The sequence below is a fragment of the Peromyscus eremicus genome, chromosome 1, assembly GCF_949786415.1.
Source record: "Peromyscus eremicus chromosome 1, PerEre_H2_v1, whole genome shotgun sequence".
Classification (NCBI taxonomy): domain Eukaryota; kingdom Metazoa; phylum Chordata; class Mammalia; order Rodentia; family Cricetidae; genus Peromyscus; species Peromyscus eremicus.
In genome coordinates, this window is record NC_081416.1 from 101,481,219 (window position 1) to 101,504,620 (window position 23,402).

The 23,402-nt window shown below is 47.5% G+C and overlaps 1 protein-coding gene across 1 annotated transcript in view; it reads left to right on the top strand.

Moving 5' to 3' along the window:
• Nucleotides 1-22,966, top strand: part of Uvrag (UV radiation resistance associated) — a 274,915-nt gene extending 251,949 nt beyond the window's left edge. The window contains exons 14-15 of the mRNA XM_059270780.1: nt 427-518; nt 21,178-22,966. Of these exons, the coding sequence (XP_059126763.1) occupies nt 427-518; nt 21,178-21,877 (792 nt within the window). The 3' untranslated portion in view covers nt 21,878-22,966. The remainder of the gene's footprint in view (nt 1-426; nt 519-21,177) is intronic.
• The last annotated feature ends 436 nt before the right edge of the window (nt 22,967-23,402 follow it).

Genomic DNA, 23,402 nt, shown 5'->3' on the forward strand with positions numbered 1-23,402 from the left:
TTGGGACCTGGTGGTTGAGACAAAAGATTCTACCGCTGTTTACACACAACCTCCTGTAACTCCAGTTCCAAAAGATCCTAAACTCTCTTCTGGCCTCTGTGGGCCCAAGACCTACATGTAGTGCACATACATACATATAGGCAATACAGTCATAAAATAAAAATAAGTGAACCTTTTTCTAACTTAAATAAAATACTCCTGTGAGGTATGTCTGTGATGTTAGGAAAACTTACGAAGGTCTAGGAATGGAAAAGTCTAGATCAGAGCCTGTGGTTGGCCACATGGTTTTCAAGTTTAAGGTGTAAGGAAGGTAATGGTATGCGAAGAGCCGTTAACTGCTGTCCCTCTGATGCAGTTGATGTGGCCGTCGTACATTTTGTAGAATCTGCCAAAACATCTTAAAATTCTCTTCTCGTCCTGTTGCAGCTGAGATACCAGCATGGCCTGGGGACTCCAGACTTGAGGCAAACCCTTCCTAACCTGAAAAACTTCATGGAGCATGGACTCATGGTGAGGTGGTGAGTATCTTTATGTCTGACACCCACGTCTGGGGTGTGGGCGAGACGCCTGGGAAGCTTGCCGGGCACCTACACGGCTCTGCGCCTGCGTGCTGGACTTTCTTCTGCAGTGAGGCATCTGAAGAAAAGAATAGGCATCATCTCAACTTGTAAGCTAAGCTCCGGCTTGGCTAAGGCAGCGCAGCACCCTCTGGGGAGAGGCAAGTAATGAGGGGAGTCAGCTGGGAAGAGTGGGGGCCTTCAAATGAGCATCAGGACCAGCAGCTAGAGTTGGTCAGAGCCAAAGGATGCTACCAAAATGTGCCTTTTGTCACCATGTCCCACGAGGGCCAACTGTCATTACTCAGCATTAAAGTGACTCACATGACCTGAGTAAATGGAAACTGGGCTCATGACGTTTAGGGATCCTGAAGTTTGTGTCCTGGAGCAGCAGGTGATAACTTACCAAATCCTGAGAAGGTGATGACTCCCAGTGGTAGTCTCCTGGAAGAAGCTCTGGCTTCTGAGCCCAGATGTTCTTGTAGAATGTGTGGGTTTAAAGTCTGGCCTCCCCGAAACTTGGTTTCCCCCTGGTTAATCCTTGCCTGCTCATCTCACCAGTGTGCTGAGGATGAGCTAAGACGTGAGATGAAAGTACAGTACTGGCTTCGTTCTCTCCGGAGCCATGAAGACAGGCCCTGATGATGATGATGAGAAGATAGCATCTCTGGCAGATGTCTGGCCTTTGTCCTTGTCCCATGTGACCATCAGAATGACAGGTTTCAGGTGTCTTTTTTTTTTTTTTTTTTTACAAAGAAGCCATCCTAGGCAAGTGCTCCGCTGTTGAAAGAATTCTACTCAGAATATCAAAATAGCCATCAAAGCTTGATATTGACCTCAGTGCCCAAATACAGGGAAAGAATCAAGGTTTAATGCAAAATAATAACAGTACCTGTGATGGCAAATGTTCATGTGTCCCTGTCTCTGTAACTGAGCCAGCCTCTCTCGGGGGGAGGGGGAGGGTCATGTAATACTCCATCCCTGCCTTCAAGGCATATAATTCAGGTGATACCTAACACAAGTGTTAGCCACATTAAGATAGCAGGAAAAGAGGCAGCCACAGCCCTACCTGATTCTTCGCCAGAAGAGTCAACTGCATCGTAAGCGCAGAGTGAACTGCATCACTCAGGAGCTTCTCTCCACTGGTGGGTAGCACCACCTCTCCTGGGTACCCAGCCGTCTGTTTCCATCACTCAGGAGCTTCTCCCCACTGGTGGGTAGCACCACCTCTCCTGGGTACCCAGCCGTCTGTTTCCACACTGCCTGTTCTGCCTCGCTGTTTTACTTCTCTCCAGAGGCTCATACCCCCTCCTTAATTATTATAAGATGTAATTGCTGTACGTCTGCTTGTGGCTTGAGGATACACAATAAATGGCATCCCTCTTCTCCCCTGACATTTGGAACCATTTGAGAGCGAGGATACAAGAGACAGACTAACGCAATCAAAATGTCAGTTTTATTACTGATAAAGCCTCTTGGAAAAAGTGGCTTTATATCTGTAATAAAAAGGGTTTGCAAAGACATCACTCAAAACTAAACTTGCCCTGAGCATTAGATGTGAAGCGCCACAGCTCTCCTACAGAGGAGGCCCTTACACACTGCAGAGAGCCGTCAGCTGATCCCGCAGGACCCAGGGAATGCTGAGCCAAGGTTACGAAGAGTCTGCCCCTAAATCACCCACGGAAAAATTCTCTAGTGAGAGGCCAGAGAGCCCCATACAGCTCCTAAGCAAACAGGAAGAGGAGATGTGCTCAGTCTCTCTGAACCAATGGGAAGTTCCTGCTGGGTCTGCAGAAAGTTCCGTGTGGGTCTATAAAGTGCCAGGCCTGACTCAGAATATTGACTTAGAATTTTGTTTGAGTCGTTTGGTTGCTTAATGATATTGAGCCTTTTAATTGTAAAGATGGCGTCTCATGCTGCTGCTGGGTGTGAAGGCATGTGCCTGTAATCCCAGCTCTGGAGAGATGGAGGCAGGTCAGGCTTTCAAGGTCACCCTCAGTGAGCTTGAAGCCAGCTAGAGTAAAATGAAAACCCTATCTTTTAAAAAGACAATGTTTTGTTACTTTCTTCCTATACATCTCTCTGTCCTTCCTTCCTTCTTCCTTCCTTTCCTTTTTGTTTTTTTTTTTAAATAGATTTATTTATTATGTATACAGCATTTGTCTGCATGTATGCCTGAGGGCCAGAAGAGGGCACCAGATCTCATTAGAGATGGTTGTGAGCCACCATGTGGTTGCTGGGAATTGAACTCAGGACCTCTGGAAGGTCCTGAGCCTGTGCTCTTAACCTCTGAGCCATCTCTCCAGCCCCCTTCCCTTTTTTTTAAACAGCGTTTTGACTATTCCAGGAAGCTCTGGCTGGCCTATAACTAGCTCTCTCAAACACATGATTACCAAGTGTGGTGGCGCATGCCTATAATCTCAGCACTGGGAGTGAAGGTAGAGAATCCGAAGTTCAAGGTCTTCCTCAGCCAAATGAGGAAGCCAGTCCTGTCTACCTACATGAGACCTTGTCTCAAAACAAAGAGGAGGAGGAGGAGGAGAAAGGAAAAGATAAAAAAAAAGAAACAAACAAACAAGAAAAAACTTGTCTGATTTTGGTTGTCTTGTGGCCAGAGATAATGAGGTTATCACAGCCTCACAGAATAAAATGACGACCTTTCTTTCCCCCTTCAGTTCTTTGGAGAGCAGTTCATGTGGGGTACAGGTCATCACATCTTAGCGGTCTGACAGAAATAAGCAAACGCCCCATAGGTTTTGGTCGGTGAGGGAGTTCAGTTGACTATTCCAGGATGGAGGGAGTCTCTGACAACTCCAGGACTGTCTGTGTTCTTTCATGTTTATGTTCAATTTCTCGTTAAGCTCACTCTGATCTGATTCCCAGTTCTATCAGTGTGCCGAGGTTCTTGTATCTAGCTAGGTGCCTGCTAAGCTCTGTGCCAAACCCAAAGGCCACTGTCCTGTGTTACCTGTTCAGCATGTGCCAGCCTCCGACATTGCCGGAGACTTCTGCCTTCCTGGCGGGAGCACAGTTCTTTCCTGCTTCCCTCTGTCTGCTGTCAGATAGTCTAGCTCCTCTGCCTGATCCTTAAGTACCAGAGCTCCCCACGGCTCCATCTTAGGGTCTCACACTCTCTCTTAAATTCACATCCATTCTCACTGTTTTAAAAAACATTCACTAGCCAGGTGTGGTGGTGGATACCTTAAATCTCAACACTCAGAAGGTAGAGGTGGGGAGATCAGGATTCAGGGTCTTCCCAAGCTTCGTAGTGAATCAGAGGCCAGTCTGGGCTATGGGAGACCTGGAGAGAGAGAGAGAGAGAGAGAGAGAGAGAGGAGAGAGAGAGGGAGGGAGCGCAAGCGATACATGAGACCATGTGTGAAAAACAAAAACTATCTACTCTGTGCTGTGATGCTCAAAATTGTGTCAGGGGTCAGCCTGTCCTGCAGCCTGGACCCCTGCAGCCTGCCCAACACTGCCTCTCAGAGCAAGACAGGCAGCGGCCTGTTTAAAGCTGTCCTTATTCTCGGTTGTTGTTTTGAGGTTTTGTGTCCTATGTTTATTTGGGTTTGTTTTTGTTCATCTGTTTTCTGTTTAGGGGATGGGGTCTCATTTTATAACCCAGACTACCTGGAACTCACTGTATGGCTCAAGCTGGCCTTGAGCTCCTGGTGGTCCTGTTGCTTCTGCTTCCCAAGTGCTGGGATTACAGGCTGAGCGACAATGCCACCTTGAAGCTGCTCTTATTGCAGGCCTCCTCTCAGCAAGTGGCGCCCTGTCTACCCGGGTCCCCAGCCTTCAGTACATCAGCACTCCTCCTTATGCCTGCTGGATCTAAATGAATTCCTCTACAAACCTTCATCTCTAACCACTGGACCCGCCCCTCTCTCCCCACCCCTCCCTCTCCTCACCCCTTTTACTCCTGGTCTTGATCACCAGCTTTTCTAACTCACACAGCAGGACCAGTGCGATTTTTCTCCCTGATTCCACTTGTCCCATTCGTTCTCAGAGAGAGAGGGCTGGGTCTTGCTGTTTGGCCCTGGTTGTCCCATTTGCTTCCGTTCTGTCTAGAATGCACTATCCCTGCTCCGCAAAAGGAAACATTTTTAAAACTACAAAAGTTTTACTGTGGCGAACAGACAGACCACTTGGCTACAGTGCACATTCATTTTAAGACTGGGAAGAAACTAGACTATGAGAGAGATTGTGCTTTTTTGTTTGTTTTCAAGACGGTCTCTGTGTAGCCCTGGCTGTCCTGGAACTCACTCTGTAGACCAGGCTGGCCTTGAACTCACAAAGATCCACCTGCCCCTGCCTCCCCAGTGCTAGGATTAAAGATATGCACCACCACCACTCTACTTGAGAGCTCATGCTTTTTAAGGAAAAGAATACAAAATTAGAAATGAAAAGCTGGAAGAAATCTTTATCATAAGACACAAATCACCACCCCAGCACAGAGGCAATGGATCACTGATTTTAGAGCCATCCTGGTCTGCAGAGAAACCCTGTCTCAGAAACAGAGGAGAGAGGGAGGGCAGCAAATTATTGCAACTGTGGACATTGGGCCTTCTGGGGGACTTGAGACCATCTCCCCAAAACACTGATGTCAGTGCCTCGTCTTGCTGCTTGGCTGCCATTCCCCACTTCTAACACTGTCTTTTCAGTGACTCAGTTCTAAGGCACAGGGAAATTAAATGACTGTGAGTGCCATTGACCCGTGAACCTGAGGCAATAAAAAAAGAGTCTAAGTCTCCTGGCACTGGCATAGCAAACCTTTTAAGCCTCAAACTTAACGTTTACATAGTGCCCATCTGTGCCAGCCATGCCAACCATGCCGGTGCATTAACACAAATTCGTGGTAATGACCACTTTCTGGTTCTCTAATGAAAAGTGGGCCACTATTTTCAAGGCACAGTACTGGGAAAGTGAATGCTTCCTAGTGATTCCAAGTCAAGACCACCACAGGAGGCCAGACTCTGCAACCCTAAACAAAGCCAGAGCAAGCAGGTTCAGCCTCAGGAAATCCAAGAATTTCCCAGAGCCTCTGTAGACTGGGGGCTCCCCCACCCCACCCCCAGCTCATGCTCCTTAGGGCAAAGGCCAAACAAACTCAGCTCCTCCTTGAGGAGTCACTTAATGCCTCATCTCCTCGGGGAGACTTACCATCTTTTGGGAAGAAAACCCTTTGCAGTGGTTACCACTGGCAGATAGGGCCCGTGGAGGCACACTGCTCTCTGTCCTGTTGGTGTCGAGGATTCCAAGCTGGCAGAAGATCAATGCCTTCATCGAATTCCTCAGGGAAGCGTCCAAGTTATATGTCAGCTTGTTTTGTTTGATTTTGTAAAGAAAGGGCAATGATAAAGGTTCTTTTAATGAAGTGATTTTTTTCCCTGTGTATTACAGAATTCTTAACTAATACTGTAAGTGTTAGTGTGTAGGACTACCTGACCAGTCCTGAAGTGAGCCCTTTTCTCCTCACACACGCAGTTGCATGGGCGTGGTCCTCACTGCTTTGGACAGCTTTCCCAAGTGATCCCTGGTGTCCCGTCCTAGTGGCGGGGACCCCTGAAACAGCCAGCTGATAGCAGTCTGGGCAGCAGAACTTCAGCCTCGAGACTGTGCTCCCAAATGCTTTGGTTAAAGTCACCGATGCTGTAGATGCCCTATATGTTTCCTTTTCTTTTTCTGCCGACTCCAAAGTGGTCCAGGACTCAAGTTGATGGACACATTCAGAGTCGCCTCAAGGGCTGAGTTTGGTCAAGGAGGAATGTGCTTGCAAGCTGCCGCTGCTGACTGCCATGTGACGATTTACCCAGCACAGAGCTGGAGAGTGATGTCTGCCGACACGGCTTTGCATATATATCTCCCCGGCTCTCCTACCCATCGCAACTGACATAACACGCACATTTCTGCCCACAGTGATTCACTTTAACTAGCTCCTGCCACCCAGAAGAGCTCACCCCTGCCCTGACAGATGCTCTGACAGATCAAGGTGGAGTTAAGCCCTATTTCACTCACCACCAGGCACAGGGCAGATGTGGGGCAAAGGTGTATCCCCTCCGTGACTCAGGGTCACCTCTGCCACCAAATGTCATCCATTTTGTGAGCAGTGTGGTGCTGGTGTCTGCATCCATTTTACCTGGTGGTCCCAGCGTGGGGCAAAGCAGTGAATGTTAAGCTGTATCTGTCCTCTTCATGAGACAAACACCCACAGGGGCATTCTTGCCACTTAGAGTCTAACCAAGGTGATGAAATAGGAACAGAAAATAAATCATCAAAAATAAAAATATAAAATGCTCTAAGAAAGGGAATAAGTTACCTGACCTGGCAGGAACTCCTTTACTGGATGCTCTGAGGACTGTGGACCTTCCTTGGGGAGCTGGCATTGAAGTAGGCCTGGAACACAGTGCTCCCCATCCTCCATGTCCCTCATCCTTCATGATCCCCATCCTCCATGCTCTCCATCCTCTGTGCTCCCCATCCTCCATGCCCCTCATCCTTCATGATCCCCATCCTTCATCCTCCCCATCCTTCATCCTCCCCATCCTCCGTGCTCTCCATCCTCCCCATCCACCATGCTCCTCATCCTCCATGCTCCCCATCCACCATGCTCCTCATCCTCCATGCTCCCCATCCAACATGCTCCTCATCCTTCATGATCCCCATCCTCTGTGCTCCCCATCCTTCATCCTCCCCATCCTCTGTGCTCTCCATCCTCTCCATTCACATGCTCCTCATCCTCCATGCTCCCCATCCACCATGCTCCCCATCCTCCATGCTCCTCATCCTCCATGCTCCCCATCCATCATGCTCCTCATCCTTCATGATCCCCATCCTCTGTGCTCCCCATCCTTCATCCTCCCCATCCTCTGTGCTCTCCATCCTCTCCATTCACATGCTCCTCATCCTCCATGCTCCCCATCCACCATGCTCCCCATCCTCCATGCTCCTCATCCTCCATGCTCCCCATCCAACATGCTCCTCATCCTCCATGCTCCCCATCCAACATGCTCCTCATCCTCCATGCTCCCCATCCACCATGCTCCTCATCCTCCATGCTCTCATCCATCCTCATCCTCACCCACTCCGCTTCTCATCCACTCTTCCTTTCCCTTCCCCCACCCCAGGGGTGGTAGGGAGGGACAGTCTAGTCTTGAATTTGCAGCAATCCTCCTGCCTTTGCCTCCCATGTGCTGCTATCTTGCTTTCCTTTGCAAACGAAGAAAACTGTGCTCAACTGCTTTAAATAGAAGGAGTAGGGAAAGATTGCTACCTAAGAACTCTAGCACTTGGGTGCTTGTTTGTTGACACAGGTCTGGTGTAGCCCAAGCTTCCCTTAAACTCTTGATCTCCTGTCTCACCCCTCAAGAGCTGGGATGATAAGTTTGCCCTACCAGGCTGGCTTTTGTTTCGGTAAAGTTATAATGAATGTCTGCAGTAAGCAATCAATGCGCTTTAAGATCACCTTGATGCAGTAGTAAGAACGTTTAAAAGCCTCACATTTTACAAACATCTCCTCTCATCCTTCCCCTTAGTCATGCTTATTCCAGATTCAGAACTGGGCTCTGGCAGGTGACCTCCAAGGGACTTATGAAACACAGCTAGCTGATGATAGTCTTTAAATTTAGATCAAATGACACTGTCTTTGAAGTCTCAAGAGTACTACTTAAGTATCACATGGGCTTGCTTTTGAGAGTGTGGCTCTCAGGCTGGCATCCTAATACAAAAAGCAAGGCCTAGTTGAAAGTAAATGAAAAAGAAAGTTTTACTGGAGTTATTTACTCTGAAGATAGCTATTTCAGAAGGAGCCCTGATGGGCCATCTCCCTGCCTCCAGACAGGAACACACAAGGCATATGGGCATCTGTGGAACTTTAAAAGACCTTGGGGGACAGGCTCCTTCCATAACTCATTCCAGAGTTTAAACACCCTCACTTCAGGAAATTCTTCCCTATATTTAACTTACAGCCCCCCTCCTGCGGTTAACACCCATTTCCGCTTTCTTCTGTCTTCGGTCAGGATGGAGAACAGCTGTCCAACATCCTTTGTGCTCAGACTTTCTGCCAGTGACCGAGTTCTTCACTCACTGGGGCTGCCTTCTCCACCAGCAAGCTGATCCAGACTGAAGATGTTTGCTCTTAGTGTTTCTGTCTGATTTCTGTTTATCCTCTTGATTATAAAGTAATATCTCCTCGATGCAATTTAGAAGATCTAAAAAGTAGCCAGGAAATTCGGAGTTGGAAACACTATCACAGCAACCAGTTTTCTAGGCCCCTGTGTCAGGGCTTAGTCGGCAGATAGCATGAGCGATAAACGCAAACAGCGTTTTCTAGCAGCTGCATTTTAACAGGGAAAAAGGAAACAGGTAAATTAATTTTTAATAATGCATTTGATTTAACTCAAAATCCAGATTATCTAACTAAAATAATACAACATATACTCATTAAAATTACTTTTTAAGATTTATTTATTTGTGTGTGTATGTGTGTGTGTGTGTGTGTGTGTGTGTGTGTGTGTGTGTGTGCGTGCCTGAGTATACGTATGTGCACCACATGTCCAGGTTCCTACAGAGGCCAGAAGTGGAGTCACAGGCAGTTCTAAGCCACCAGGAACCAAACACAGTTATCTGTAAGAGCAACAAGTGTTCTTAACCAATGAGCCATCACTCCAGCCCCTTAAAAAGATTAGAAATAAGCTATTTTTACCTTATTTTTTCTTTTTTTTAAAATTATTTATGTATTATGTATACAATATTCTGCTTATATATAAACCTTCATGCCAGAAGGGGGCACTAGACTTCATTATAATTGGTTGTGAGCCACCATGTGGGTGCTGGGAATTGAACTCAGGACCTCTGGAAGAGCAGTCAGTGTTCTTAACCTCTGAGTCATCTCCAGCCCCTACCTTCCTTTTTCATAAGAAGCCTTTTAAATCTAGCATGTCTTAGACTTGCCACACCTCAGATCAGCCCAGGTATATTGGAAGGTCCAGGTACAAGTTACTGTACGCACTCTGAGCTCTGTACAGTGATAAATCACGAAGTGAAAGGTTGGACTTCAAGAAACGGAAGGCTAGATCCCTCACATACGGTTTTGGTTTATAAGGCCTGGCTCACAGCTGGGATGCCCTTTTGTTCTAGACCCCTGCACACACACACACACACACACACACACACACACACATGGATATATTCATGTTCTCATTCTCATGTTTCTTCCTTCCCTGATTAACATCCTCCAAGGTGCCTGTTAGATACAGCCTCCTCTACCAAAACTCCCAACTGACCCCTTCTTCCTGCAGTGTACATAGCATACACCTTGATGTTGTGGTTATTTTATTCTCCGCAGGAAACTTCTTTGTGTATCTTGTTACCCAGAGACTCAGACTGACAAGCAGCAAATACAGGTTCTGAGATGTCTGCTGGAAATGTGTGTTGAAACACACGTGACGGTGTGGAGCAAAAAGTCCTGCAATCAGGGTGTGTTCCAGAGATCGTTCAGATAGGCATGGTCAGAGAAGCTTCCGAGGAAAATCCCAGGAAGAAGTGGCACTGGAGTTAGGTCTTGGAGGGTGGTTGTGCTTAAGCGAATGGGTAGAGAAACCACGGAAAAGCTGCTTTAAAGGTCACGGTTCTCAGGAGGCCTCCTTTAACACGTGTTAACAAGGACTGGCAGGTAGCCGTCTCGAGAGCTCACAATTACCATAAATTTCAAGAAGGCTTAGTGATAAGCTCTTTGCCGACCCAACCCCAAAATGACCACTGATCATTAATCCTTGGGTTTAAGCTCGGCTTAGAATACAATTCCAAGATTGTCAACTTCAAGCTTCCTGTAAAAATCATTCTCTATGCTGCCTGTCCAGAGGTCCTCTGGGCAGTGAGGACTCAATGGCTCTTACTGGGCCAAGAACTCCAAACACCCTTGGAATCTAGGTGCATCATACTCTCCCGACTTAAATGGGAAAGTTGAGGGACTGAGGGACAAACTCACTTAAAGGTGACAGGGCCATGAAAGAGCTAAGGGGTGAACAGAGCAGGTGTAGAGGCCAGCTCTAATCCTCACCAGCAGAGCCTCTCTCTGTGTTCAGAATACAGTGTGTTCTATACAGGGTCCAGAAAAGGGATCACACCATCACCGCCTGCTGCTTCTGTCCATCCTGCAGACTGCATTCTGCTGGCATCTGTAGGCTCTTCCTCTTCACCTGTATCTGAAAACCTAGATTTGGGCTGCGGCCGTAGCTCAGTAGTAGGGCACTTACCTTCTACACACGATGTCCTAGGTTTGATCCCAGGTACAGCTGAAACAAAAAGGTGAAAACCAGAGTTCTGCTCCTAAAGGCGAAGACTTAGGCCCTCTTATGTCTCCCCTTGTTCTTGGGTACATCTGCTGTCAGACTTAGTCCAGTTGCCTCTGTCTGCCGCGAGCTCACAGCCTGCAGTCCCTCAGCAGGCACGCTGGGCCCTTCCTGTTTCCAACTGCAGCTGCAGAGTGCATCTTCCCAGATCAGTCAGTCACTGTGTGTGTGTGTGTGTGTGTGTGTGTGTGTGTGTGTGTGTGTGTGTGTGAGAGAGAGAGAGAGAGAGAGAGAGAGAGAGAGAGAGAGAGAGAGAGAGAGAGAGAGAAACATCTTGCCTAAAACACATTGTGCTGGTCAGCTCTTACTGTAACAAAAACGTAAGAAAAATCAGTTTTATATAAATAGAAAAGGTCTGGCCTAAGGAGCCAGCTCAAAGGTTAAGAGCACTTGCTGCCCTTCCAGAGGACCTGTGTTCAATTTCCAGTACTCACACTTACAGATGGTGGCTCACAAGCATCTGTAACTCCAGCCCCAGTAGATCTGGTGCTCTCTTCTGGCCTCTGAGGGCACAAGCCACACACGTGGTGTACAGGCATACATGTACATATGCACAAATACTCACATATGCACACGCATACATATACACATTGGCCTGTCCTGCAACTAGTGAAGAACTCTACTAGCCTTGGAAACCTTTGCCTTTTTTGGGTCATTTCTCTGTCACAGACTCTTAGCCTGTGTTCACACCTACTTGGTACACGTCTGAGGTAGTTGTTTTGCATTTGTGTCTTGGGTTCTACAGTGCATGTCTGGCCCTCCCACTAGCTGTAAGGCCCAGAAGAGCAGGAAGTGTGGCTTTTTCCATTGCCTGTGTGTAGAGATGCTCGGGGTATACCGGAGGACCGAGTAAATGACTTAGTTAATCACCCTGCTACTAAGCATGTGCTGCGCCTCTTTAGTCGCACACTGGACCCCAAAGGACAGAATCCTAGAGTCCTTGGTCTGCTGTGGAGCAGTCATTAACTGGGGGACAACTGTAACTCGGGATTCTGCCCGAGGCCGCAGATCCTCTAACCTGGTGGCAGAGCAATCTGGTTTTCTTTTAAAGTAACACGCAGCTGAGTCCCATGGTTCAGTTTGTGTCAGAGTTTATTAGTAACTTGATGGTAGCTCGGCGTTAGAATATCTTTCAAAGACTTCATTTCACAGTTTCTGTCATTGGCCTCAGGAGTCTCGTGCTTCCTTTAGCTCCTTTCCAAGGCTGGTTTTAAATTCTGAGAGCATTCTCAGGCCAGGGCTTTAATTTCCCTCCGCTCCTTCTGTGACTAGTTCTGTGAGACTGGTGTTCCCCTGGCTTCCCTGGCGAATGGTGGAGGGTTTCCCCTCCCAGTTTTCAGCATAAACAGCTTACTAGTCCCAGGTCTCGAGTGCTGTCCAGACGCTGCACGGGGTCCCCAGCTGTCATTCCTGGACCTCTTTCCGTGTTCTCTTGTAGGATGTTACTTACACTCCACATAAATGACATCAAGATGGGCTATGTCTATTCCTACAGACCATTTTATAGTCCCCCAAATGTCCGATGGCTGACTGAATTTCAGTACATTATTAATTTGTCCTGATTTCCTAATGTGAGAGTTGATGGGTGATGGAACTGACTTGACCCGTCCCAGGACCTTCCCATGGCCCCGTGGACAATCTGTGTATTCCCCAGCTCAGGACTTCAGCTGTGAGGTGGAGCTTGAGTGGGAGGCTCCCCGCCGTTACCTCTGACCTACGCTGGGCCACTCTCTCGATCTGGATCGATCTGGATCGTGATAACCAGCCGCTCCCATCCCGTCCTGGGGACTGATCTTCTCTACTGCTGCTTTTTTCCTTTGCCTGTGCGACTCGGTCTTCTCGGGGTCCATCTTCCCATCACTACTTAGAGCCATCTAAAGGCTCCTTGTTCAGCTCTCCCTTTTTATACTGTTTGCTTATTTTAGTCAGACTTTGGCAGGAATCCTTCCAAACAGAGCCCAGGGAAAAGGTGGCCACAAGCACACATTTCAGCCTGCACTGTGGGCCCAAGATTGTTTCTATTTTTATTTTGTTTGGAGTTTTTGTTAACATCAGGGCAAAGATTAAGCACTTACTTATCTGGTAATGGTGAGAGGCCCTTAGATCCCTCGCCTGTGGCCAGGAGACCCTGCTTAATACTGTTAACCCCGCTCTCTCCTGGGAGATAAGATCTAGCTGTTAATTTTGGCTTCCAGAGAGGAGGCCCTGGCTTCCACTTGATCAGAGAGAGGGAGAAGAGAGAGATAAATCCCACCCTTGGCTAAATTTTGAAAAGAGAATAGTAGTCTAATTTATGGAGGTTGTTTTGTTTTGTTTTAAACTAACCTTATGTCATAATTTCTTAGCTGCCAAAAGACGTAATCCCACCTCAGCTTCGCCTTGGCGACCCGCTTTTGGCACCGAGCGCAGCCCTGTCCTCGCTCTGCATTATTTTAGCAGTAATCTTTGAGAAGGTGAGAACCGATTATTGCTCTGTAGTACAGTTGACATGATATTGGCGCAGAGCAGTGCCTGGAGCGTCAAACAGCCGGATGGCCGAACACCAACCTAAACACCGCTAGGTAGAGAGAGCCGTGAGGTCAGGGCTGCAAGGGGTAGAGAGAAGATCAGATGTTATCTAAAAGTGTGTGTGTGTGTGTGTGTGTGTGTGTGTGTGTGTGTGTGTGTGTGTCTTTCTCTCTCAGTACCCCTATTCCTCTGAGTTGTAGCTGTAGATTTTGGCTCAGATCCTGACAATCAGGATTTAGTGGTTTGACCAGCTGTGATCTGATAATGTTCCTCAGAGGAAACATTTGCAGAGAGGGAAGAACTTACCTGAGGCTGAGAGCCGTAATCTCCCCCACTACTCCACAGCAAGCACCACCCCCACCCTGCGCTACAGACAGATAAAACGCTCCTTGGTGGATCTGAAAGAGAGTGAGAGAAATTGTTTTAAAATAAAAACCTGCCCAGCTTCACAAACTCTGTTGATGTGGTAACTTTTCACGGTTTGTCTTCGGTCTGTTTCCTCCCTCCTTCCATGTTTTATGCAGCTTCTTCGTGGCAGAATTGGCTTCTACACGTAATTGGTGTGAGAATGCTCCACAGCACATGAACTCTAGGAAGAAAAGACATGGGGGTGCTACCCACTCACTCGCCTAAACATGCTCCCTGATTCTCACTGCCTCCTCAGGGGGAATCAGAGCAAATGTAGGTGCATTGGTAGCAACAGGGACTTTTAAAGTCCAGTGAGCCATGTAGATGTAACCAACTGTCTTATTAAATAAGAAACACAGAACCAATGCAAAGAAAGCCAAGAGATCAGAGCTAAGAGCCTTACCCGCCTGCTGCAGCTAGCCTCTTAAGCCAAGAGACCTCTCCAAAAGAGAGCTACTTCCTGTCTGTTTGTCTTTATATAGACTTTCTGTTCTGCCTTCTCATTGGTTGTAAAACCAACCACATGATTGCCTCGTCACTGTCTGTTGTACAGCCCTCCAGGTCTTCTATGGTATTGAGATTAAAGGCATGTGTCTCCAATGCTGGCTGTATCCTTGACCACACAGAGATCTACCTAGCTCTGCCTACCAAGTGCTGGGATTAAAGGTGTGCACCACCAATGCCCAGCTTTTGCTATGGCTCATAGCTCTGACCCCCGGGCAGCTTTATTTATTAACATACAATTAAAATCACATTTCAGTACAAATAAAATACCACCATAGAGCCAAGACAGAGAAAGGAGCCAATGCATACAGGCTTCGGTAAATCTCAGATTTCTACCCAGTGACCCTTGACCTTGGTCAAGTTCCTGAGTCCATGCTGTGACCTCATATGTAAATGGGGATGCTGCTTGTTTTGTGACATTGTATGGATATTGTTAGTTATTTAGCGGCGCTCTTACCCTGCGAGGAAACGTCACAAAACTCGACAGAATCCACTAACAAGAGTTATATTAAGGGAGAGAGACAGATGTGCTCAGGCCTGTGAAAAGACACGTGAATAAAAGATGGAGCCGGGAATATGGCGCCGGCTTATAAAGGCTGGGCCGTGCCTGCGCACACAGGCCCATGTGGCTACTCCACGCATGTGCATAGATCACATGGTTGTGCTTTACGCAGCCACGCAAAGCCACGGGGTCCTGGTCACGTGAGACATTTTGACCCGGAAATGACTAGGTGGAAGTGCCTAGGTCCTCTGGGCATTTGCAACCATACCCAACCGTGGGGGCATGTTGTAAATCCATATCAGATATGTTGTTTTGTGTAAGGCTGCTGACAGGGTGCTTACAGAGCACTTCACAGATGTTAGCTTTATGAGTAATAACTTGGTGACTGCTTGTTGTACTCAAATTTTTTCTAAAACCCCACATTTAACCCTTATTATTTGGTTTTTTTTTACTTGGGTGTTTTGTCTGTTTTGCTTTCTGACTCACTGTCTAACCCTAGCCTGGAACTCACTGATAACAGCCCAGGCTAGCCTCGAGCTCATGGACAGTCCTCCTGTCTTTCTAAGACTGCAGTGAGTGTCCAAGGATGTCAGGAGAGAGCTTTGGATGCCCCTGAAGCTGTAGTTACAGGTGGTTGTGAGCCGCCCACTCAGAACTAAACTCTCCAGGTCTTTGGGAGAGCAGCAAGTGCTTTTATCCACCCAGCCATTTCTCCAGCCCCTGATGGTGGGGTTTGGAAGTCTCATGCATCCCAGGCAGGCCTTGAACTCAGTAAGTATGCAGCTGAGGATGTCTTTAAACTCCTGATCCTCCTGCCTCTACCTTCTGAGTGCTAGCGTTGCATGCCTGTGCCGTCGTGGCCAGGTGTGGACTGCCATAACCATTTCACCAAAGGGCTAGGGCTGGGACCTGCCACAGGATTGACAAGAGGAAGATGTGGAGAATCACTTCTTGAGCTAACACTTTCTCCTAGGGTTTTTTCTGTCCTCACCCCTTCTCTTCAGAGGAAGGAGAGTATGGCTTCAGTCAGACAGGGGTGAGGACAACAGGGTGGGGGACAAGGACAGTAGAGTCACACTGGGCTCTGCTGTTTCACAGGTTGGTGTCACTACCAGGAGTTCCCGCACAGGCTGTTAAATTGCTGACCACGGTCTTCTTGATTTCCGTCAGGGAAATAGAGGTTTTCTTTTTACAAAAACCTCTCCATGGAGAAAAACTGTGCTTCAGGGGTTCAGGGACAATTGGAATGTAGACCTCAAAGGTTTCTGGGAAGTTCTTGTGGTCCCTACGCAGTTGGTAGCTCCTCTGAATAGGGCATTTGAAGCATTTCTGCTTTATTCAAAGCATTCCCCACCCCATTCTTCAAGAGGGAAGAAACTACCCATTCACAGCAGGCAAATGTTTGTTCATTGATTCAAACTCGCTTACCCTTGCCTTGATGGCTTGTTTCTTTGGTTTGGTTTTGTTGTTTCAGTTGGGGGTTTCTTGAGACAGAGCCTCAAATTTGCTGCATAGCCTGATCTTCTACCTCCACCTCCCCAGGGCTGGATGACAGGCAGGCACCACCACCCCAGCTTTGCCCAGGATTGGAAGTAGGGTCGATGATCTAAAGGAAAAACTGCCCCGTCCCCGTTGTGTAACTAGTAAATGGGAGAGTTGTAACTCCAAATAAAGGGCTGATGACGCTGACCTGGGAGTGGAGTCCAGGCCTTTGAACATCTTTTCTCCAGCAAAGTCTTTAGAGCTGTAGAGCGCAGGGCAGGTGGCTGACCGGGTGAGATGGGGGCTCCCACAATGAGAAAGACACCTTCATTTAGAGAGCGATAGACTCCACTTGGCCTCTTCTGGTGCTGATGCTTGACCTCGAGTCCTTCTGTGTAACAGCACGTGTTTGCTGTTAGGTGGTTGAGCTGCCCCTGACATGGCCTGGTTATTTACCAGTCTCTGCCCTTTTTCTCTCCACTGAACAATGACCAGTAAATCTGCGATTGGGATAGTTTTGAGCTCTTGTGGGGTTGTTTTGCTTGTTTTAAATAAGTTCTTTATAATTGTAGCATTAAACCCCTGATACAGTGTTTCCAGTTTGGACACACAGTAAGCTAGAAGATGCATTTTCTCCGGGCACCTCACTAAGGAGAGGCAGTGGACTCCATCAGCTTGCCGGAACTTCAGGCTCTGCACCCCAATAAGGAACACACAGAGCCCCTTAACAGGGGCTGGATGTCAGGAAAAGCTACTGTGTTTCCTGCTTCGCCCATGCTGAGGCTCTGAGGAAGGTTGTTCCCCTCCCTCCTTTCCCTCTACCTCCCTCCCTCCCTCTCTCTCTCTCCCATCCTTCCCTCTCTCCCCCCCCCACCCCCCCCCCCCCCCCGTCCTTCCCTCTCTCCCATTGGCAGTACTGCAGGTTGAACCCAGGGCTTTGCCCATGTTAAGCTTGAATGTTCCTATCACTGAGCTGTATCCTCAAGCCCCTTGGTTTTGTGTGTGTGTGTGTGTGTGTGTGTGTGTGTGTGTGTGTGTGTGTGTGTGTGATGTGAGTTTAAGGGTAGAAATTATTTTTTAATCACGGCTTACGTAATGTACAAGTCTCACTTGATAGGTGAATTGTCAATAGCATTTAAAAATCGGTCACAGTTAGTAAATCTGAGTTTTAAGCTCTTCAATCAGATGAAATTATCATGAAGCAAGCCCATAATCAGACAAAAAGAACCTTAACTAAAACCTTAAAACCTGAGAGCATCAGTATTTCCAGTCGCTTATCGGCTTTCTGATTGCTATCATCTTCACTGGTATTTATTACTAGGCAGGTTTCCTGAGTTGGTTGTGTCCCCCCACCCCCACCCCGTGGATCCCAGGATCAAACTCAGGTCATTGGTCTATGAGAGATCAGCAGCTGTTTGTTTTCTAACAGTAAAAGCTTAGAAACATTCTAAAAATGAGGGAATAATTAAATAAATTACAGCATTCCATCCATTAAAGCAGCCTTTTAAAATGATATTCACCCAGAGGTTTTAATAACATATGACAGCAGGATACAGAGTTATGTATATACCACAAAACCATGGGTTGTGTTTTTTTTTTTTTTAATTAAACATAAAATTGAAGTCTGGAAGGAAAACATCCAAAATTAATAGTAGTTACTTGATGGGTAATAGCTTATAATAGGGTTTTTTGTATGTAGTTTATGTTGCTTTCCTATGAGTATAAATTACTGTAATAATTTAAAATGCATGTGTAGGTAATTTATAATTTTAATGTCATCATTTAATACCTTAGCTATTCAGAACTCAGCTATCTTAAAAATCTGGAATATCGCTAAGATTCTGCATGTAGAAACACCCATTCTGAGCGGCTAAAATGAATATTGCAAAGTTCACATAGAAAGCATTATCATGTCTGAGACTTCCGATAATTCAATACCCAGAGCTCACAGAACAAAATGTACGTACTCATATGCACACTGCACACAGTCCTTAGGGGTCAGCTTGGAAGAGCAGGGAGACTAGTCAGCATGACTCCTGGGGCCACAGGAGGGACACAGAGCAGCCCACGCCCTGTACCAGTGGCCCTGAACCCCCTGTGGGCTCTTCACTCAGTCACCACTTAGCAATACAGTTCATATCGGTAGCCCAGCCAACAAGAAATGCCTTTTTCTGTTCTTTAAAATTATATGAAAGATTTTGTTAAAATCTTGTAAAGGTTTTTCATCTCACATAGCTCAAATCTAAGCAGGCAAAGACAAAAGTCCCTAGGTAGGTGGACTTCCTCACTGAGTTTCCAGAGAACTCAACAGTGTTTTACTGTGTCTCTGAAGCAGACCTGGTACTGCTGATCGTCTTGCCTCAGCCTTCCTAGTGCTAAAAGTACAGATGTGTTCATCACATCTGGCTTCATTTTCTTACCATTTATAAGAGCATGTTTTTTGATAATTTTCCTGTTTATATCAGACACTCTCATTTCCTGAGCTCCCATAAATACCTGAGTGACCTAGAGAAGAATGTCACAAAGAGATGCCAAGGAATGTCACTAAGGCTGCCCTGCGAGGCCTTCGAGATGAGGGACAAAGAGCCAGGCTTTGAGTCTGGGTTACTGAGAAGGCCTCAGCAGCGGCCTTCAGCCTGTGCTGTACCTGTCTTAGGATGCAGATGGGGTTGGCAGAATTTGGAATGTAATAGTCAGCATGGGCTGTGGGGTCTAGGACAGGTGTGGTCGTTAGCCCTGAACAACCCACTCACCAGCCTTGCTCCCTGACGGAAGCATAAGAGAAAATAGATGGATGTTCAGGAAAGTGATCGCTCCTCCCACTGTAGCTGGTGGGAGGAAAATCCCATCTCTTCTGTTGTGTAAAGCCAAGGAGAGCCGTTGGGGAGTATGAAAACAAGTGAGGGCCACAGAAGTCCCTTCCGCCCTGTGGGAAGCACACTAGGTTTGTCTTTCACTCCCAGCCTCCCTTGTCAGCAGAACAGGAAGTGAGGGGGCAGTGCCAGAGCACCCAGAGGGCTGTCAGGGCCCTCAGCCCTCACAGTCAAGAGCCATGAAGTGCCTGGCTTCCGGTTACACTCTGACCTCTCCTACAGCCCCCTGCGCTCCTGGGCTCATCCGTGCTAAGGCAACAGGCTGAGGGCTGCTGGGCTGTTTTTATGTACTTTCCTGGTCAGCCTGCAGGCTCATTGAGAGGGTAAGACAAGGTTGGCCAAAACGTATAGCTCAGCCGACCACAGTGGGTTTGACAGCATAGCAACTGAAAACCTAGACGGAGGCCCGCGGATTTTGCTGTGTTTTGTTCTAAAGAGCTAGAAACAGTCATTTGCTGGTCCACTTGCCCAGTTTGATATGTGTCCCAGGAACCACTTCTTATTATGAAGCTCACTGACACCATTGCTATGGCCAAGCAAGATGTGCCAGGCCGATGGAGGGACACCTCATGAGTGCCCTTTCTGGAGAATAAGAGACCATAGAGTAATCCAGAGAATGAGCGAGTGAGTGGCTGCGGGCTTGTCTGTGGACACAGGAGGCCTTGTAGGGCCCTTGTTCGTCAGAGCTTAAGTGACATTATAGTTTGAGAATAACGTTACTAGGATAATTATAAATGCCCTTCTCCTGCAAGATTGGAATCCATGGAGGCAGCCTCGCACTTCTGACTGTCTCTCCTGCCACAGACCTAGCGCAGGTAGCAGCCAGTTGTTATGTGGTTTCAGGCCTGCCCGGTGGTTGCGCTTTGACAAGCCCCTTAACCTCTGTGTGTGTGTCCTCATGTGAAGGACGGAAGTGAGATGGTCTGTACCTCCCTCACCTCTGTGCTGTCACTGATGAAGTTGTATTGAAGCTAATTTCACCCACACAGTAACAGCTAGAACTGTAGTCAGCGCTACCCGCAGGCTTTGCTGGCAAAGTTACAGCCGTGGCTCAGGGTCTGATACTCCACTCCACTAACTGATGGCTATTTATTATTTCAGACTTACTCTACTTTCTTGACAATGCCTTTGCAAGGCCCAAGCGAAATGACTTCAGAAACTAAAGTTTTGTGAGGCTGGACACTGATTATTATTCCTGGCTCGGAGGAGTCACTGAAGACCAAGTATCATAAAAATGGATGTGGCCAGCCTTGTAAAAGAAAAGCCATTTCCCGTGGTAACATTTCATTAAAAAGATGGAAGGGTTCCCTTGGTGCTCTCTGTGTGGCTCTGATGCCAGGAGATAAGTAGGATGTTGGAAAGGCCGTCCATCAGCACGTTACTGTGAGGGGCTTTCCGTGGGATGGAATAGTCAAGGCCAGACTGAGAGCGCTGAGGCCCAGCATCCTTCACAGAAATGCCTGGGCCTGTCACACACACCGCCGATCCAGGGCATCTGTAGCCTTCAGCTTTTCCCCCAGGCGATAAGGTTTCCGTCACTTATCCTACCTTGGGCAATACATTGAATAAATTTGTATCTTCTAGGCTGGAGAGGTGACTCAGTGGTTAAGAACACTGACTGCTCTTCCAGAGGACCCAGATTCAATTCCCAGCAACCACATGGTGGCTCACAACCATCTGTAGAGGGATCTGACACCCTCTTCTGTCATGCAGGCATACATGCAAATCGAGCACTCATACATAAATAAATAAACCTTTAAAAAATGTGCATCTTCCTTGAAGCATGCTCTGTAGTGTTTCTTGCTTTAAATGCTATAATAAATACCATCTAAGACAGATAATAATCTAATTATGTTCGGAGATTTGTTTTTGTTTTATCTCAAATCTAAAATATGCTGTTATTAATATGCTAAAATATGTCTGTGGTCCCAGAAGATCTAAGCTGAGTCCTGGAGCTGAAAGTAACTTCCCATTGTTTGTTTGTCTTCTAGTGACAGGCATCACACCTCCAGTGCCATCCCTGTTCCAAAGAGACAAAGCTCCATGTTTGGGGGTGCAGATGCAGGCTTCTCCGGAGGTATCCCTTCACCAGACAAAGGACATCGAAAACGGGCCAGCTCAGAGAATGAGAGACTCCAATACAAAACCCCTCCTCCCAGCTACAATTCAGCATTGATCCAGCCTGGGGTGGCCATGCCTACCACGGGAGACTCTGAGAGGAAGGTCATGCCACTGTCCTCCTCCTTGGACACCTCCCTGGACTTCTCCAAAGAAAATAAGAAAATAGGAGTCGACCTGGGCAACAGTGTAAGTGGAGACCATGGAAATTCGGACTCCAGCCAACAAGGGGAAGCCCCGCCTGGGCAGCTGGCAGCCATGAATGGCACTGCACTACCCAGCGAGCAGGCTGGCTCTGCCAGCGCCCTGCTGCCAGGCCAGTGCCATCCGGTCCCCTCAGCTGAGCTCTGCTGTGCCGTGGAGCAAGCAGAGGAAATCATCGGGCTGGAAGCCACAGGCTTCACCTCAGGTGACCAGCTCGAAGCTCTCAGCTGCATCCCAGTGGACAGCGCAGTGGCAGTGGAGTGCGATGAGCAGGTGCTGGGAGAATTTGAGGAGTTCTCTCGGAGGATCTACGCCCTCAGCGAAAACGTGTCCAGCTTCCGCCGGCCGCGCAGGAGTTCCGACAAGTGAAGAGAGCGGGCAGACCATAGGACCAGGCAGAGCCACTGCCCCGACCAGGCCCAAGCTGCACTTAACCTTTTTAATAATCCTGACACAAATGAGTATCTGTGGAGGAGATTCCTCAGAAAGGCTGACTTTGGGATCATTGGGTACCAGTGGGGCCAGTCCCTGAGATTTGCTTTCCAGGCAAAGGTCACCTTCTTGCTTACAGCTCAAGTCATCTTATAGGCATTCGTCTGCGCTTTATTTACACTTGGGTGTTTTCCTCAGAAGGAAGATGATAATATATATGTAATAGAACGAACTCACCTTTAGTTTCTCAAAAGCATTTGCCCTCGCCATTGTTTGTAAAACTTTGCAAAATGGAATATTCAAAAATAGCTTTCCACTACTTCCTGAGAGGTCTATGGCCATCCATTAGGTTGAATACGAAGCAGAGTAGAGGGTCCTTGTCCAGGGCCCTCCACCCCAAGTACCACAGTCAGCCTGCAGACTCAAGATGGGCCATGCACCCCGCAAGCTGGGGCAGTAGATTCGCTAGTCTGAAGCTAGTGGGCAAGTTGTTCCATCTCGTCTAGTGTGCCATACCCTGATGAAAAATTGTCCTGTGGTGGATCCCAGGGGACCCTCAGAAACCTCAAGGTCACCACAGTCGGGGGCCGCCAGCTTCCTTTGGGGCCAAAGTTTTTATGTGGGCAGATGCTGTGGTCCAAACTTGGGCACACCTCTAGCAATACACTCCCCAGATAAAGACCCCTTGATATAAATCCCAAGTTAACATTACATTTCAGTCAGAAGGAAGCCATTATATACAACACAGGATACATAGTCAGGATGGCCAGTTTGCAGACTGCAAGACAGTGGGAGAGAGTTGGATTAAGAGACTAGATGAAGCATAGACGGTGTGCAATTTCACAATGTTAAATTATGTTTTTGAAATCCATTGTCATTCTGCATTCAGATTTCATTCACTGTCGCATTATACAGTATGTACCCACAGACATTGCCTCAGGGTTGCAAGCTCTTAAAGAAAAATTTATCCACATATCCATGTATTGTATAGAAGAATAAAAATGGAATTTACTTCACTTGACCTGATTTTCCCCATCCCAGTTATTTTGGTTTTGGTTTTTCTTGGGGGAGGGCGGGGGTTCCCCTCTAAACCTGTGTCTCTTCATGTAACATCATGACAAGGCTAGCCTGAACAAAAGCCAAGGCCGTATCTAAGCTGATACTGTTGATTTCATTTGAGTTTACATACTGTGGAAAGCGACACATACTTCACAGCTGTGTCCCCCAGTAGTGGCGTCCGTATAGCTCCTTAACTCACGGGTCTCATAATCATGCCCATATTATGTCCAGGCATCCCAGGCCCAGCTTTAGTGGGCAGCTAAATTGCCATATGGACTAATTCACACCATTATTTCTATACAGTGAATGCACAGACTTACTGCGTAGCAGACACCTGTCCTCCAATTGGAAGCTTTTGTTTGGTCTGAGGAAGTCCATTTTATTCCATTTGTGGGGGTGAAGC